The sequence below is a fragment of the Stegodyphus dumicola genome, chromosome 9 (genome assembly GCF_044657685.1).
Source record: "Stegodyphus dumicola isolate Sdum_Otavi_A_Nest chromosome 9, ASM4465768v1".
Classification (NCBI taxonomy): domain Eukaryota; kingdom Metazoa; phylum Arthropoda; class Arachnida; order Araneae; family Eresidae; genus Stegodyphus; species Stegodyphus dumicola.
In genome coordinates this window covers 10900897-10918661 of record NC_140776.1, presented here as the reverse complement: position 1 = coordinate 10918661, position 17765 = coordinate 10900897, and the positions used below count along the sequence as shown (strand labels likewise).

The following is a 17765-nucleotide window of genomic DNA, read 5'->3' as shown; positions in this document are numbered from 1 at the left end:
AATCGGATTCTCACAGTGAAAGAAAATTCTTTTTACACACGGAGAAAATTACAAATTAAAAAAAAAATACAAAAAGTCAAACACAAAATGTAAACGACGAATTATGTTTATTTGATAAAATTTTCAAAATTAAAAACATTTCAAGAATTGTAGATTTACGAATACATATGATAACTCAGCATGCAACCTTATAGCAACCTACATTTAGCCCAAAGGAGCAATTTACCCAAAAGAGCTATTAAGTTCGATTTGGCATTTTGTGTTGGTTCACTTTTCAAACTGTTGCCACCAAATATTAGAGCGCTGCATTATATTTAAAGAAATTAATTAATGAAGAATCTTATAATCTATATGCATTAATATATATATATTTCTCGCATTGTGAAAAAAACGACGGTATCTAGAGAGATCAAATTTTGAATAACGCAGTCCTGCACTCGAATATGGGCATCTGGAAGCCCAAATTTGGAATTTGTTTTATTATCTATCTCATATTTTGTAAAGCATTTATGAGGTTTTGATTAAGAAACTCAACGATTTCAAAGCCAGCAATGGCAACACTGTACGGAAAAAGACATTTTTATCTCCAGCGCGTGAGACTGCATCGGAAATTCTAAACATATGCTCTTTTTAAATATTTTGTGATATTGCTGTTGAATTGAATTTTATGGTTTAATTGCGAAGAACATGATATTTAATAAATAAAACTAACACACAAAACGTTAAAAAAAAACGCTCCTAAAAACGCCTGAAAAAAAAAAGCCTGAGAGTATTGTGAAATTTGAAAGCTTTCAGATTTTTATTTTATTTTTTAAATTATTATTATTTAAATTAATTCGATTCAAAAGTAAGAAACAAATATTTATAAGTAATAAACGAATATTCTGGGTGAAATGATACATCGATTAGTTTCAAACTGTTAGCTTGTTAATCCACAACCGATTCAACTAGAAAGATAAATACTATCTTACAGTTTGCCGAATGGCAACAGTCTCGAAAGAAAAACGAAACGACGCATTTATAATGACTTGATGCAAAACTGCGTTTCAACAATTATTAAAATGGAAATTCTAAACATATGCTGCTATGTTGTTGTCAGAAATTTCGTAATTTTTCTGTTTAATTGTATGTGTTAAGAAAACGATGCTTAATAATAAAGCGAAAAAAATGGATTATTAAGAGTCAGGTCAAGAGGAACTGGTAATCAAAATCGAAACAAACCCAAACTTTTTCGGCGGGCGTTTTTGTCGATCAGACAATAACCCATACTGTTAAATATTTTATATTAGCTGTAAGAAGACATTTATTTTTAATAACACAAAGAATTCGGTTAACAATGGAATTCGTTAATAATAAAACATTATAGCACTTACTTGAAACTGAACAGAAGTTCAAAGAACCTGGAGTTTCGGTATCTAAAAGGAAGTACTATATTTTAATTTATTATAATTCATAAACAGGTAAACATAAAAAATGCATTAAACTTAATTTCGTATCTCAGATAGTGAAATCTATTCATTTTATGATTATAACTTTTATAATGTTGGGAAGTTCTAAACACATGAGTTTTATGAATTAGCGACGAAATTAAATGTAAATAAACTTTAATAAACTCCATCGATCCTAAAAACTGATTTTAATGTTTCGTAGGCATGTTTAAAATTAGCAATTTCTTCTCAATAATGTTTACGTTGCGTCTAACTGTCTGTTTAAACAAGTTTCCATTCTGTTCATACTCCATACGTTTTTCGTTTAATTTTTTATCAAATCTAAACAGTTTAATTATACATGTTTTCATTTATTTTAATTACGATGAGAAGATTTAAACTTTACTATAATTACAGTACAGTTCATTACATTATTATCATTATTATTAGTCCAAAAGTGGCGCTAGTGCCGAATATAGATATTAGTCTCGAACCGGCATTTTGAAGAATCTACAGGAATGTGTATACATTTCTAGCACAGTGAAAAAACAACGATACCTAGAGGCATCCAATTTTGAATAGGGCCCACCAGCGGCCGAGCGGTAACGTCGCTAAACACTATTTTCTTATCGCAATGCTTCCATACTTTTAATTTTGAAAGTGTAAGATTCAAAATATATAATGTGAATGATCTGACTGTAGCTATTGTTACTACTGCTAACGTTTTTAAAAGTGTTGGCTGGTAAATTTTATCGCTCTTGAAAAAATCTTTATAAGTGCGGAAATAATCAAGTGTTTTTCAGAATTTTGGATTCCTTCGAAAGCCCAAGCGGAGAGGAACATTTTGATACTACTTTCGAAAATTTTGGATATTTTTTCCGGACTTTAACAAGAATTTTTGGACTTTGGCTGAATCGTTAAAATCAACTACAACAGTGCACAGGACAGCATTTTGAGCTCATCTTTCAAGCAGCTAATATCATATTTTCACCTAATTTTGGATATAATTCACAGTTTGGATCATTAATGGATACCTCCCACCTGTTCTGGAAGTAAAAGGACTGATTTAAATTACTTCTCAGACATCCCCGGCATTTGGGGATAAGTTATTTAGAAATTATACTTGTACTTCGTAAAATTAATATATTCTCTTATTTACTAATTTTATTTAATATTTAACAGCATATAGTATATAATTTACTTATAATTAATGATATTTTATTCATTTATATAACTTTTATGAAATTGCTTTTAAATTATTTCAATTTATAAGTTTTCATATGTCGGTTAGTTAGAAATTCATTTAATTTTAATTTACTGTTCCTATAAAATTCAAATTGTAGTTGCCACTTCCAAATAACTATTTATTTACACGCACTTTATAATTCATTTTTACGTTTACTTGTAATTCATTATTCATATAATTTATTTAAATATTCAACCTCTTGAATGTATATATAAGTAAAATGAACAATTTTCACTAAACAATTTTGCCTGAATAGCATTAACACAGCCATTTAAATATTAATACCACTCATATTTTATTTCTTCGTAAATTAATATAATCTTATCCACAGTTTAACTCACTATACAGATCTTGTCTATTAAGCATTGTTATAACGACCCAAACACAATAGTAAACTCTCATTCAACTGGTATCTTTTTGCGTATCTATTTTTAGACATATTTAAGCTTAATTCCTCACTAAATTGTCACAATCTCAAAATTCCCAATGCAGCACGATTAATTCTCACCCTTTTCACACACTTTACCAAGATTTCAAGTTTCTAACTTAAAAACATTTTTCTTATAGGATTAACATTACGATCTCCCTGACTTCCTTCACTTTTCCACACAATTAACTAAGCCAATTTTATACCAAATCACATCTGTCATGATGTTACCTTTCCACCTACCTTCGATACCCTGAGAGCTAAAGGATGGCCGGACTTAACACTAACTTCAATTTCAATAGCAAATATTATTCATGACTGGACAGTAAGTGATGCAATAACACTCAGTGACCATACAGCAATAACCTTTAGTCTTTCAGCTACCTCCAAAATAGTACAGAAACTAAGATTTAAAACCAAGTTCGGAGATCTATCAAAATTTCCCAGGAACTTGACGCCCTTTTTAGATGCTATGATCAGTCAACTAGAAGCCTGCCAATAAGCCTGCAGGAAGACCTTTAAAATTGAATCATTTTCATCCCCACAAGACCTCCTCATGGTGGACTTCAGACCTGGCGAAGCAACGCAGCGATCTTAGAAAACTTCGAAGAACAGCTCAATCAGAAAATCAACCTTCCAACAGAAGAGCTCTCTTTCTTAAATATAAAAAACATCAAGCTCTTTACAAACGATCAATAAGACAAGCTAAAGAAACTTCATGGAAACAATACTGTTCTTCTACTAAAAATATCTATGGTTCCGTCTTCCACATTGCCTTCAACAAGACCTTCAGACCAGCCAATATTCCAGCTGAACTTAATCCTGAAGCTTCTTCCCCACAAGAGGTACTCATCAAAATCTTAGATGGCCTCTTCTTACCTGACAATATCTCAGAAGATTTGATAGAACACACAAAAATAAGAGCCTCATTTAATAACTTCACTCCTTCTCCAACTCCATCTGATAATCTACCAACAATATACGAAATTAAGCAAATTATCACAAAACTTAATCTGAAAAAAGCTCCAGGCCCAGATGGCATTGACAATAGAATTATTAAAATGATCTTCGCCATTTCTCCAGCTTTTGTTCTTACACTCCTCCAAACCTGCTGGCGTCTGCGCACTTTTCCAAAAAATTCCAAAATAGCCGAAGTAGCCTTATTTCATAAACCAGACAAAGATCCAAATCTCATAACTTCATATCGACCAATTTGTCTTATTTCCGGTTTCAGTAAACTTCTGGAAAAAATAATATTGGACAGACTTCTCTATCATATGCAGTGTAACAACTATTTAGAACATTCACAATTCGGATTTTTGAGAGGTAAATCAACAGAACTGGCAATCTCCAAATTTATGGATATTATTAAACACAATAGACTCAATAGCCAACACTCAATAGTTATAAGCTTAAAGACATCCAGGGAGCATTTGATCCTTTATGGTGGCCGGATATACTCCATGCACTGGCCGCCATGTAATGTCCTACAGACATCCAGACGTTAATCAGAAGCTATCTGGAAGACCGAATCGTCCAAATAACACTAGACTTAGGAATCATTCAAAAGAACTTGCAGCGGGGATGTCCGCAGGGATCCTGCTTAGGACCTATAATGTGGAATATCGTGGCGGATTCCCTACTCAAGACCTTCAAGAATAGCACACACTGCGATATAATAGCCTTTGCAGATGACTTCCTACTTATAGTCAAGGGTCGATCAAAAATAGCGACAATAGCAACTCGACATTGTCGATAAATGGGCAAGAGAACACAAAATTACAATATCCTCTACCAAAACCAAAGCCTTGTTAATAGGAATGAAAAGTCCACTCAAACGAATACCATCACTTAGAATTCAAGGCAAACCATTAAAATTTGCTGAAAATCTCAAATATCTCGAACTAATAATAAATAATCGTCTCTCACGGATTCCGCACCTCAAACACATCAAAAATAAGATTGCACACTTGAACAATAGTATGAAGCGTACTGCAGCAAACGCCTGGGGAGTCTCCTCAAATATACTAAAATACTGGTATCTTACCGTCATTGAAAAAATAATAGGATATTGTTCTGTAATATGGTGCAAAATACTCAACTCTCATACCAGGCGACTTTTACTATCATTACAAAGACCATTTCTTTTACAAATCAGTCGAGCCTATGGTACTACCTCTACAGTTGCTCCACAAATATTAACCGGAATACCTCCAATTGATCTTACTATGGAAAGAGAAGCTACAATAGCACAGGTCCTGAGAATTCGATCCCATAGCGCACTCTGGAACATCACCTATCATTCTACTGACTATGAAGACAGAATACATCAATATCTATGTCATCCTGCACTCTATAACCTAGCTGAAAATATCATAGTATCTCAGAATAAACCTCCAACAAGATCTTTCAGTGCTTTTACAGATGGCTCACACATGGAATCGGGGACAGGAAGCGGACTTTGTCTTTACAGGAACAATCAATAGATTTTAACTTGGAAAAGAAGATTAAACACCCACAATTCAATATACCAGGCTGAGCTGCTAACGATTAAAAAGGCAATTCAACTATCAATCTCCTTCAACACTCCGTTCAATATTATCACTGACCCACTTTCAAGCCTCCTAGCTCTCCAAAATAGCAAACCTCGTAAAATACTTGTTTTTCAAATACAAAAATTATTGCTACAAATCTCAGTTCCATTCCGCCCCACACTCTCTTGGACAAAAGCTCATGCAGATACAGAAGGAAATGATCAAGCAGATCTCAAAGCCAAAGAAGCCGCTCAAGGAATAGATCTCCCGAAATTACCGCTACCTCTACCTCACTCTCATCTAAAAAAGATCACAAAACAATACCTAATACAGAAATGGCAAGATCGTTGGAATTCTTCACAACAAGGCAGGCGAACATTTAGATTCATACCCAAAGTTTCCTACAAACTAATAACAGGATCCTCTGCAATCACTACTTTCTTAACTGGCCATGGACCCTACCCTAGCTATTTATTTCGATTCAATTTAAGAGAGAACGACACCTGCGATTGCGGTGAAGTCGGAAATCCGGACCATCTAGCTTTCCACTGCCATTTAACGGAAAATTTTCACCTGACAGTTCCTCCAGATAATCTCTGGCCCATATGGACAAAAAATTTAACCACTAATTGCATCAAGCGCAATTCACTCTCTAAACTTTTCCAATACTGCTCATCTTTATATAACTTCTCCAGCCAATAACTGAACATTAGCAGTGGTAACCATCAATCCAATCATTTAGATTCGCACTTCAAGTCTATGATATAGACTCACAATTATCGTATTATTCAATTTCTGTATATATCAAAATTTATGTTTTTACAACTCATTCAAGATGTTTATATTCCAGAATGGAATCTAAATTCAACAATTCAATTCTTTATGTTCTGTTATTATGTATATCAAAATTCCAATGTTAAAGATCAAATTCTATGTTTTTATTTTACATTTTATTCATATCTTGTATGTACGGATAAAAATTTGTTTTAAAATTGCTAAGAAATATTATTATCATTTTATTGCAATTGATCAGTGCATTACGCATTGTCACCTATGAACATAAATGTTGGAATTCTAATTACTTCTTACTATTATTATCTACTTAATGTAAGCTTCTTAGCTTGGACAATTATTATTTAGATATTGAAATGTCATTAATCACCGTAATTTCCATCTAACATCTGTTGTCATAAAAAAAAGGTACTTACATCTTTGTAATAACAAAAGCACTGTATTATTTTATTCATATATAATGCAATAGTTTTGTATATAATGTTTCTAATCCTGTATAAATTGTCATTGATAATATGTAAAAACTACTGAGATGTTAAATATCTGTAAACACATCACCAATCGAATGTACTCAAAACTATGTATTCTGCAACTAACTCAAAACTTTGTAAATCTATTTGAAAAATTCAATAAATGCCGTTGTTCTACCGGCCCCTACCTTGGCAGGTGGTGGTAGCTGGAAGTAGATACCTCCACTGAATCAACACATTCCGTTTGGTAACTCTTGCCTAAGGTCGGAAGTTGATTCAGTGGCCTATTGCCTACTGTAGCTATTGTTAACATTGAAAGTTATACTCGAATAAATGAAATATATTCTTTCTAAATAAGATTAATTGATTCTATTTAAAGAGTATTTCATGCGCGCGCAAGACAAGAATGAACAGTTATTCATATGAAATTTAACTAGCTCTTGTTGTTGTTGTCTTGTCCATATTTCTTGCAACAATGGTTGCCAGAGCCCACTCCGAAGAGAAGTTGGACTTTTATTCCCACCCCTCTCCCCTTCCACTAATCCACACGAGAGGACTTTCGGCTCGCCGCATCTTTGAAGTGCAGCCATGCCGCACCGGGGCCCACCAGCGGCCGAGCGGTAAAGTCGCTGAACACTGGTAGTTCGGTCCGAGGTTCGAATCCCGCGAACGGGCTGGCTGCATGGGCGTTTTCGTGGTTTTCCCCATGTTTAATGTGTATACGAGCCAGTTTCCTTTAGAAAGACCTCCATGAAGGCATCCCTCCCCTCGTGTGCTTTGCCGTAATTAAATAATCCAATCCAATCCAATCAAAGGGAATAGTGCCAACACTGTACGGAATAAAACCTTTTTATCTGCAGCGCGCGAGACTGTCTATCGGAAATTCTAAAGATATGCTGTTTTAAAATATTTTGTGATTATTTATGTGGCGTAATTATTACTTTATGTGGCGTAAGCGCCAAGAACGTGGTATTTAATAAATAAAGTAGACACATTTAATAATAAAAAGACAAAAAAAAATGGTTTGAAAAGCCGTCTTAGTAAGAAAACTGAACATTGACATGATGAACTGAGAAAAGACAGGAAAAAGCAGAAAAACAACACTTAACGCTGCATCGGGAATTCTAAAGTAAATTCTTGGCTCAAATCCGAAGAAAATAATGCTTAATACTAAAGTTTAAAAAAAAAAAAAGGGGGGGAGGGCTTGTATTAGTGAGGTAACAGCAGACTGGTAGACTACGAGTTCGACGAGAGCGTAAGAAACCTTAATTTTAACCTTTTGAGTGACCGTTAAAAATCACAAACCTTTCAAACTTACTTTCATAATACTATTTTACATTTCTTATCGTATGATATTATATTTTACACTTTGTGTTTGCTGTTTTTAACACTGACATTGTTATCTGCATGGAAAGCAATGTAAAATTAAGAAAGTCGTAGATTTTGTATTAAAAAAATTTTTTTAAGGTATTTTTAACAAGAAATCAAAGATTTTTAATCACAATTTATCTATTATCTCTCTATTAAGTGCTTATAAAGCACTCAGAATGCATTAACAAGAAGATAATAAAATTCACAAGTGCACATTGTTTATAGATTGTAATTTCTAACATGGTAACATATTATTTGTTTCTAACATGAAGAAATGTTTTCTAACATTTGTTTCTAACATTTATATTCATTTCTAATACGAGTTTTAAAAGCCAATTCGTACTTTAAAAGGCCCAATATAAAAATTATCGTCACATTAAGAATTATTCTAATTTTTTAAATATTTTCAAACAAATATTTTTTTATGATTCGTTTTATCTGTTTATATAGTAATAGAATCTTACATGTAATGCAATAATTTGGAAGATATTAGCCGGATAGTGATAATTATTTATTATAAATCAAAATTACAAATCCTTCAGCAGTTTTTTTTTTTCAAGTATTCTAATTTTCTCAATATGAAAGCCATAATAAGGTCATCTTACATATGTAAGGAATGTGAAAGTGATAAGGCTAGTTGAATAACTAAATGGAATATGAATTTGTTGTTTCTTATGCTAATGTTATAAAATTAGATATAACATTTGAATCGTTCAGCAACCATGGACCACATGTTCTCTATCGGCGAAAGATCCGGAGAGCGAGCCGGCCAAGGAAGATATTCAATCTAGCGCTTGTCGAAGAACCCTTGGATAATGCGTGCCACGTGTGGTCTCGCATTATCCTGTTGAAATATGGCTATAGGGAAGCCCTGAAGGTAAGGAAGGACAACTGGCTGCAACACCTCGGAGATGTAGCGCTGGTTGTTTAAAGTACCGGTAATGCGTATTAGAGGAGTCCAAGAGTGATATCCAATACCGCCCCATACCATAATACTCGGTGCAGGACCAGTGTGGCGGTGCATAACGCAGCTGTTCAGCATCCTCTCTCCACGGTGTCTCCAGACTCGAATTCGACCATCGTGGAGTTGCAGACAGAAGCTTGACTCGTCAGTAAAGACAATTTCATTCCATTCTGCCGCCCACATCCTTCTTTCATCGCACTATTGGCGGCGGAGACGTCTGTGGTTCTGCGTCAAGGGTAGACGAAGAAATGAATGTCTTGCGGACAGACTACTCTGCTGTAAACGGCGTAGAATGGTACGCGCCGACACTGGATGATACGTCACAGACTGAGTGTGCTGTGCTATGGTTCGTGATGTGACTGAGCGATGCGTCACTGCCATGCGCACAATGTTCTTGTCATTCCGTGAAGTGGTGCACTGAGGTGGATGCGATCGAACACGTCGCTCCGTCTTACCTTCCTGCATCCGACGGTCACATATCCGCATTACAGTTGTTTGGTTTCGTCCAACACGACTACCGATTTCCCTGAAAGATAATCCACACTCTCGATAGGCCACTCTCCTTCCTCTGTCGAACTCGGATACTTGATCAAACGATGATCGCTGTTTACTACAAAGCATAATTGATCGTGTTTTTTTTTTTTTTTTTATTGAAAAAAGCCACAAAAAAAAAACACAGTTGCCGAACTTGAAATCGTCGGAAACTCCAAGCCTAGCGGCCAGGCGCCACAGGCGCGCGTGATGTGCGTCTGCGCTGAAATTCTAATCATTTGCATATCTCACCTCCGCTAATGCATGCTGTAAATTTCATGTTATTTGCGTGCTTCCTTCAGGGTGTTGCATTTACGGTGGCCAGCAGTGTAGGTTAATAAAATTTATTCTTATCAAAAGAAATATATCAGAACTCTGGAATTTTTCTCAGAGATATTCGTACAAGTGTTCACGATATCATGCAATATAAGCAGTAGTTATACTTCAGACTAATAAAACTGTTAAATACAATGCAATGCGCATCTAAAGCGAAAGCTAACTCTGATATCTCAGTTCACGGGGAAATTATTCCCAACAACAGTAACGAAGCAACTGAATCAGACGCTTTCTCTCGGGCCTTTTATGGCTTTCAACCGGTCGCGAGATATTTCTAGTACTTTGTTTCTCGAAACTACTGGAAAGCGAGAAGAGGATGAAATTACGGTTACAGCTAACATAGTGGTCAATTACATTTATTTAATTTCAATACAAATTACCGAGATATCCATTTACTCATAGTTAAATGCACGTGCCCTTGTATTCTTACTTTTCCGGCATAGTTTTCTCTTAAAATTTGTCTCGAGCTGCAATGCACGGGGAAATACAACATTTTTAATTATAATTCTACTAAAATTAGCTATCTAAATATAAAATTCGTAACAATATTTTTACTAAATGCTCATATATAGAGAGAATGGGAAAATCGAAACTATATATAGCACCTCTCATAACTCTCGTGAGCAAAGCTACAAATATATCCCACAAAAATGAATCACAACTCTTGTGTTCCTGACATTGTGACTCAATATCTTCACCACTATTTCGTAATGCCGGAAAAATAGTCTTAACATGAAAATATTTTTAATTCAAAACCGATTCTCCCAACATGATCTAATTACCTTAACCCAATTTTCATTTTCAAATAATTAATAACACGATCTTCTGAAATTTACCTGATGTAGTTCCATAGTTACTAATACAAGTGATGGTTACAGCATCTAAAGAGAAAAGTTTATTAATTGCAAATGCACATACATCAGAATTATTATTATTATTTATATCAATACGTAAAGTTATGAAACAAAACTTACTACTTGAGGGCACAGAAGATGTAAGCGCTCTACGCCTCCTATCAAATAAAACAAAAAAAATGAATTAAACATTAAAGTCCAGGTTTATGCCGTTAATTCTTTTTGCAAATAAGATAGTTACTACCAAGTTATCATACAATTTTTTAATTTCGTATTTTAACTTTATTTGTTCTTAATTTGCTAGTTTTGCTCAGCGATTTTTAACAAATTTTGAAGAAGTTAATATTAACATTAAGCAGAAAAGCTTCATGAATATCATAAAAATAATACTACTTAAAAGTCATTCATGAAATATAACTGAATCATTATAGCATAATTACTTGAAATGGAACTGGTTAAAAACATTTTTGATCAAATAATCAGAAATGGATACATATATATATATATATTTGATTATTTATGTATGTAACACATATTAGTGAGCAAAAACATTTCTAAAATATATCATCCTAGTTCTAAAAAAATAGATGTATACACCACGACTCCCTTGAATGGCGTATTAAAATATACACATTTTTGGTGCATTTCTTTTGAACTTATTTCCTCGAATTTCATTAGAGATATATTTCTCGATAAAAATCTAAAACACCAAATACAGTTAAAGCAAGGAATACATATATATATATATATATATATAATGTTGTATGATCTTAAATTTATTTAGTGCGAAAATAACACTTTCTTCGCAAAAATAAGCAATTCGACCAGCCGACAAGAAGGCAGATTTTTCGGTGCACAAACCGAAAGTTTACTTTCGGTCCCAATTGGCAAAAAGACACACTGAAGTTGCAGAAACTGAATTCACTATTCTACTAAGGCTTTTCAAATGTAAACAAATGGAGATTTCGTTAGGCTTAGTGATACTTAAACAACTTCTAAATTGTAGAATAAGGACATAAAAACCTTAACCGGAAAATAAGAACAACATAATCCAATCACATTTACAGCAGAAAATGCACAATTTACTAAAAGATAAGAATAAAAAACTGAGCTCACCGAGGCGGATAACAGAGTGAGTATATATATTTACATATTTTTGGTGCAGCCGATTGCAACCAAAAAGGGAACTGCGTCTACATGTTATAGTAATTCCATGTTATAGTTCTGAAGCTACTCATTTAGTTTCCAGTCCTGCAAGTCTGAGGCTCCAGCTAGAATGAGTTCCAGCCCATATGGGGATTAAAGAAAATGACGCAGCGGATATTATTGCGAAAGGCGCAGCCAATGAACCCCACGTGAGTGGCATTGATGTGCCCCTTCGGCACTCGTATCTGAAAACTACTCTCAAATGTAAACTAATGAAGCAGTGGCTAAGCTACCGGAAGACAAGCACCACAGGCAGAAGACTATGATTTCCAACCAAAAGTTAACCACAATTTAAATAGCAGCTCTTCGCACCTTATACAGTATCTGACAGGGCATGGCCCATATATGTCTTATCTTCACAGATTTCGCCTAAGAGATAGTGACTAATGTATTTGTGGCAGTACTGGTGACCCAGATCACTATCTGTTTGACTGGTCGCACTCAGAGAATTCACATTTAAAAAGACCAACTGCAATCAATATGCAAGAGCACAATTAAGAATAAATATGCGCTCAGCCGCATTAGAGACTGCACTACCATTGCTAAAAGCATTGCTAACAGCCTGGAGTGACTTCTTTTCTTGGACACCGTATCGTCAGCAGTCCGCTCCGCACATATATTAATGTACTTAATGCTTGTTTTTTTTTTTTTTTTTTTTTTTTCCTGTTTTTAATTATATTTAATATTATGATTAATCCAGAACTCATGTAATGTATTTCACAATTTGTAATGTATTTGATCATCTTTACATTTGCACCTGATTATTATTGCACATAATATAACTGTATGCCTAACACGTACGATACTAGTGAAAAGTGTTCCGCTTAGTCTCAGCAGTCCCCACCATGCACTTTCTTTCTATGTTCTGGTTCTTATTTCAATGTTCCTCGTTTCGTGGCCGATCGGCGGAGGACACAATACTAAGCTCTTTATTTATATTTATTCATATATTTACTTTTAATTCCACCGACGGGATCCAACAGGCTGAAAAGCACTTAACCCAGTGGACCAGCTGTTCCGTCGATGGTGAAAAGAAACAAAGTAATTTCATATACGAAATTTCAATGTTCTAAAGCTACTCATTTTTGAGTTACGCGAGATACATACATACGTTGTAAGGTATTTCTTCCGCCTTCTTAGCATGCCTTTGTGGAGTAATGGTCAGCACGCTCGGCGTGTATTCGAGAGGTCCGAGGTTCGAGTCCCGACGTGGGCATTCCTCATTTTTCACGTTCTCCTGCTCCAAAATAACCTAATGTCTCTACAGCGTATGTACAGACGTCACGAGAAAATCTCTCCTGAATCCACTTTAAATCCGTTTTGGGAAAAAGAGTTCTTTATTCTGTCCTAACGTACAGATGTCACACAAAAACATCGTTCAAATGGATTCGAGAGCAGTCAGAATGGATATTTTCGTTGAAATGTGATACCCAAAATGATTCGCGATTACAATACTTCCTTTATTTCGTACAAGGAAATAAAAATGAAGAAATTTAGGTCTTACCTTTGTATATTCAGTCATTGTCGCTGTAAAATTACTTAATGTTACACATGCATATAATTTTCGTACTTGTTTCGGTAAAAAAAAATTAACTAACATAAATATGAGTATTTCTATTCCACTTTTAGTTATCATTTAAAATTAATTTCAGCGATAAAAACGGAATTTTAATTTTGATGAAGCATGTTTCTTTAAAGCAGTAATTTATATTTTCATCAGCAATTGAAAGTTAATAATAATTAAGTTGACAAAAATAAGGCATCCTTTCACAGAGGACGTCAGTAAGAGAATTAGAATTTATCTTCATTTCATATATTTCATATATAGTTGTCATTTTCATATATTTGGATATTTGTTGTCAGTTGCTATCGTTTATTTAAAAGTAAGGTCGACAAAATGAAATTTAAGTTCATTTATCAATGCATTTTCACTCTACAGGCTTATTAATAAAAAAATTAACCGTTCGATATTAAAAAAATAAATAAAACTAAAGTTTTTTACAACTGCTTTCGTTTGAAGTCAAAAATTAATTTGACCGATAATAATGCTTCTGGTTTAAATAAAGCAGAAAAATTACGGCTGTGTGGGATGGCAACGCAACCATCTTTTGCTCTTTCTGAAAACGTGTTCTGATCTTCCGGTTAAGGTTTTTATGCTTTTAGGTAATCTGCATGCAATATTTGTAGAGTTATCAAAAATTTTAAAGTTATTTAGGTACGACTAATCCTAATGTTTTTTACTAGAGCAGCCATATTTTTATACATTTGAAACTTAGTAGAGTAGTGAATTAAGTCAGTTTCTGCCCTATTTTTAAGGTTTACAAATTTTTGCCTTGCCACTTAGTGAGAACTGAATTAATTGAACGAAAAATATCTCTGTTGAAATTCGAGGAAATAAGTTTAAATGAAATGTAGCAAAAAATGCTAATTAATATTTCGTGCATATTAATATTTCGTGCAAGGAAGTCAAGTGTGTACAGGTCAGCTTCCCCCCCCCCAATAAGCCTTGATGATAAACTGTTCATTAAAATTTATTTCTCTTTCTAAGAGCAAACAAAAGCTCTTTAATGATAGATTAAAAAAAGCAAAAATAAAGTAATATTCTCATCGTTAAAACCACATGTTGCTAATAGACAATAACGAAAGTTATTTAAACTTCTAAATAGATATACATGTCTTCATTTTTTGATATAAAATTATTTTGCTGTTTCACATCAAGGAATCAGAGTTAGTCAAAGAGCCTTTAAAAGGTACTCGATAAAAACAGCTAAATTTTCAAATGTTTATAGTTTAAATATGAAAATCCGAAAAAGAATAAACACTAAATTTTATAGTCATACAATAAGAAAATAATTGGAAAATAATATGACAATTACGGGGAAACTGAAAAATTTCCTTATATTGCTAATTAACAAAATATTATTAATGTATGTAGGATGCCTGTTTATTTTCCTGATAATCTCATAAACCATACACAGATATATAGCGCACAAGCAGATTTCTGCAATTTCGTAAAAATGTATGAACACAGTACTCTCATTAACATGCATTGTATTTTAAAGATATAAATGTTTTATAGGAAAATTCATTCACAAATTTTTATTAGTGTAATTTTACATTTAATATCAGTGTTATTCAATTAGCAAAATTATTCACAAAGATACGTTAAAATAAATGTAAATTATATCTTGAAGAAATCCATTTATGATTTCGAATTTATTCCTTAATGTTGTAGGGTTTATATTTATTTTAACTAACATTTATTTTAAGTTTAAACTATCTTTCCTGTCAAGCCTTACTTTCCCCTGGAACTGCCAATGCCAGAATATGTAAATTTGAGTAGAACGCGCAAGGATTCAAATTATCAGCGGAAGTATTCTGATTTAAATAGAAGGAAACAAGTTCGGTGTGTGATATTCTTACTTAGCGAGCGCGGAGGTAGTTAGCGAGAATTGAAGAACCCCGCGTTGCGGCCTATGTGCTTGGCGGGAAGTAGTGGTAATCGTTCCAGTGAGCTTCAAGTCTGCTGAATTAGCAGCGGTATTGTAAAACGCGGTGAGTTAGTTATTTTAGAGAGCCTCGTAGTTAGAATCTTGTCTTTACTTTCTTTTCAGGTTATTATTTTTATTTGACTGCCAAGTTGGCACAGTCTGTAAGCGTCAAGAGGACGCAATTGTAATTTATTACGTTGAATAAAAAGGGACTTAAACCCTTCACAAGGCTCTATCTTTTATACAAGCTTTCACAGTCACCTCTTGGTTGCGTGCAAGTTGGAGGCGCGCAACGTTATATTGGCGCCCGAACACTTATCGAACTGAAATGGCCGAAAACTGGATGGAAGCCGCTGGACAACACCAAGAAATGACAACTCAGTTAGAAGGATTTGGATACCTGGTCCAGACTTTGAGAGCATCAATCAAGCCAAACGTCTATTTCGACGGAAAAAATTCGGTGGCGGTATTTCTCGAAGGTCTAGAAAACCACTTTCAGCTCTACCCTGTGCCTGAAAGACAAAAAGTTGCCATCGCCACATCAGCACTAAGAGGACAGGCCGCGCTATGGTGGAAAAACATAGGAAAATTTCTTCTAGGTGAATTTGGAAGCCCGACGTATACATTTGAAAATTTCAAAAAATCGTTAGTAAAGGCCTTCCCCATAGTGAAAGATCGCGCACGGCTGGAAGCCGAACTATATAGTTTCTACCAACGGGATACAGCAGAATTGACGGACTTTATTTTACGAAAAATCAAGCTAACGGATATGCTGTATGGAAAAAAACCCGATGCGGAGATTATTGAAATAATATTACCAAGATTGTTACCCGCTGTCCAAGACTACTTTGAAATTAGAAACCCAAGCACATTGCAGGAGCTTTTCGAATTGGCGGTGAAGTTTCAAAATCGCAGAATAGCGGAAAGAGCGAGAGGGGAAACATATTCTCAAAGTACCCGAAGGAAGGAGGAAACCAGAAATGGAAATCGCTCGTATGGGGGAAAGAACTATCAAGCTAACGCATCGAAACTCGAAGGTCAAGGCCCAAAAAGAAAATTTGAAAATAAACATCCGCGTACCCAGAAGACACAGATTGAAAGGAAAGCTTTAAACGACTAGAGGGGCCTGTGAAAGGGAGGGTCCAGACCCCGGAAGTTTTAGAAAAACCCTCAAATAGACATTTAAACACGGTCATCGTAAAAAACTCACAGCTACCAATTATACAAGTCCTGGTTGGCGATGTACCAGTAGAAGCCCTCATCGATACAGAAGCAGAAGGAAATTTCATGAGTGAAAAGTTCTTCAAAAAGAATTTTTATAGGATACGACTATTTAAAACCAAAAATACGGAAATTATAGCGGCGCAAGGAAAAACATGTCACTGCATCGGGAAATTATCATTAAACTTACAGGTAAAAGAGGAAAATCTCAAAGTATTAATTTTTGTGGTGAAAGACCTACAACACTCTCTTATTTTAGGTATGGACTTTTTAAGGGCCGCGAGGGCCAAATTAAATTTTCAAGATAGTTCCGTGGTGTTGGAGATGGACCAGAGGGTGGTGGAACCTGTGGAGACACCTCAAGTGGACCTTAGCCATCTGAATGACCATGAAAGGAAAGCAATACAGCAAGTGGTGAGTAATTTTTCTCACTTGTTTTCAGAAAAACCAGGAAACTGCCAAATCGTGACTCACAAGATTCAATTAAATGCCGAAAAACCTTGTAGGACTAAACCGTATCGTTATGATAAACAAAAAGACTTAATCATCGAAGAACATATTCAGGAGATGTTAAAGAATAAAATAATAACGCCCATAAATAGTGAGTACGCGAGTCCAGTCGTACTATGTAGGAAAAAGAACGAGTTTCCTCCTTCGGATAAAAGGGCTTGGAGGTTTGCTATTGATTACAGAAAACTAAATAGTATCACTAAATTTCCAGTTTACCCTTTGCCGGTTATAGACGAGATCATTAGACAGATCAAATCGACAAGATATATGTCTACTTTGGACTTAACGTCTGGCTACTATCAAATAGCTATGAGACCCGAAGATATACACAAAACCGCGTTTATAACAAAATCGGGCACTTATGCATTTTTACGCATGCCCTTTG

General features: G+C 34.6%; 1 protein-coding gene across 1 annotated transcript in view; it reads right to left on the bottom strand.

Moving 5' to 3' along the window:
• Positions 1–17765, bottom strand: part of LOC118199549 (SID1 transmembrane family member 1-like) — a 114252-nt gene that overhangs the window by 43271 nt on the left and 53216 nt on the right. Inside the window, exons 9-11 of the mRNA XM_035371440.2 lie at positions 11073–11110; positions 10935–10979; positions 1374–1415 (exon numbers count right to left, since the gene is read on the bottom strand). Coding sequence (XP_035227331.2) covers positions 1374–1415; positions 10935–10979; positions 11073–11110 — 125 coding nt within the window. The remainder of the gene's footprint in view (positions 1–1373; positions 1416–10934; positions 10980–11072; positions 11111–17765) is intronic.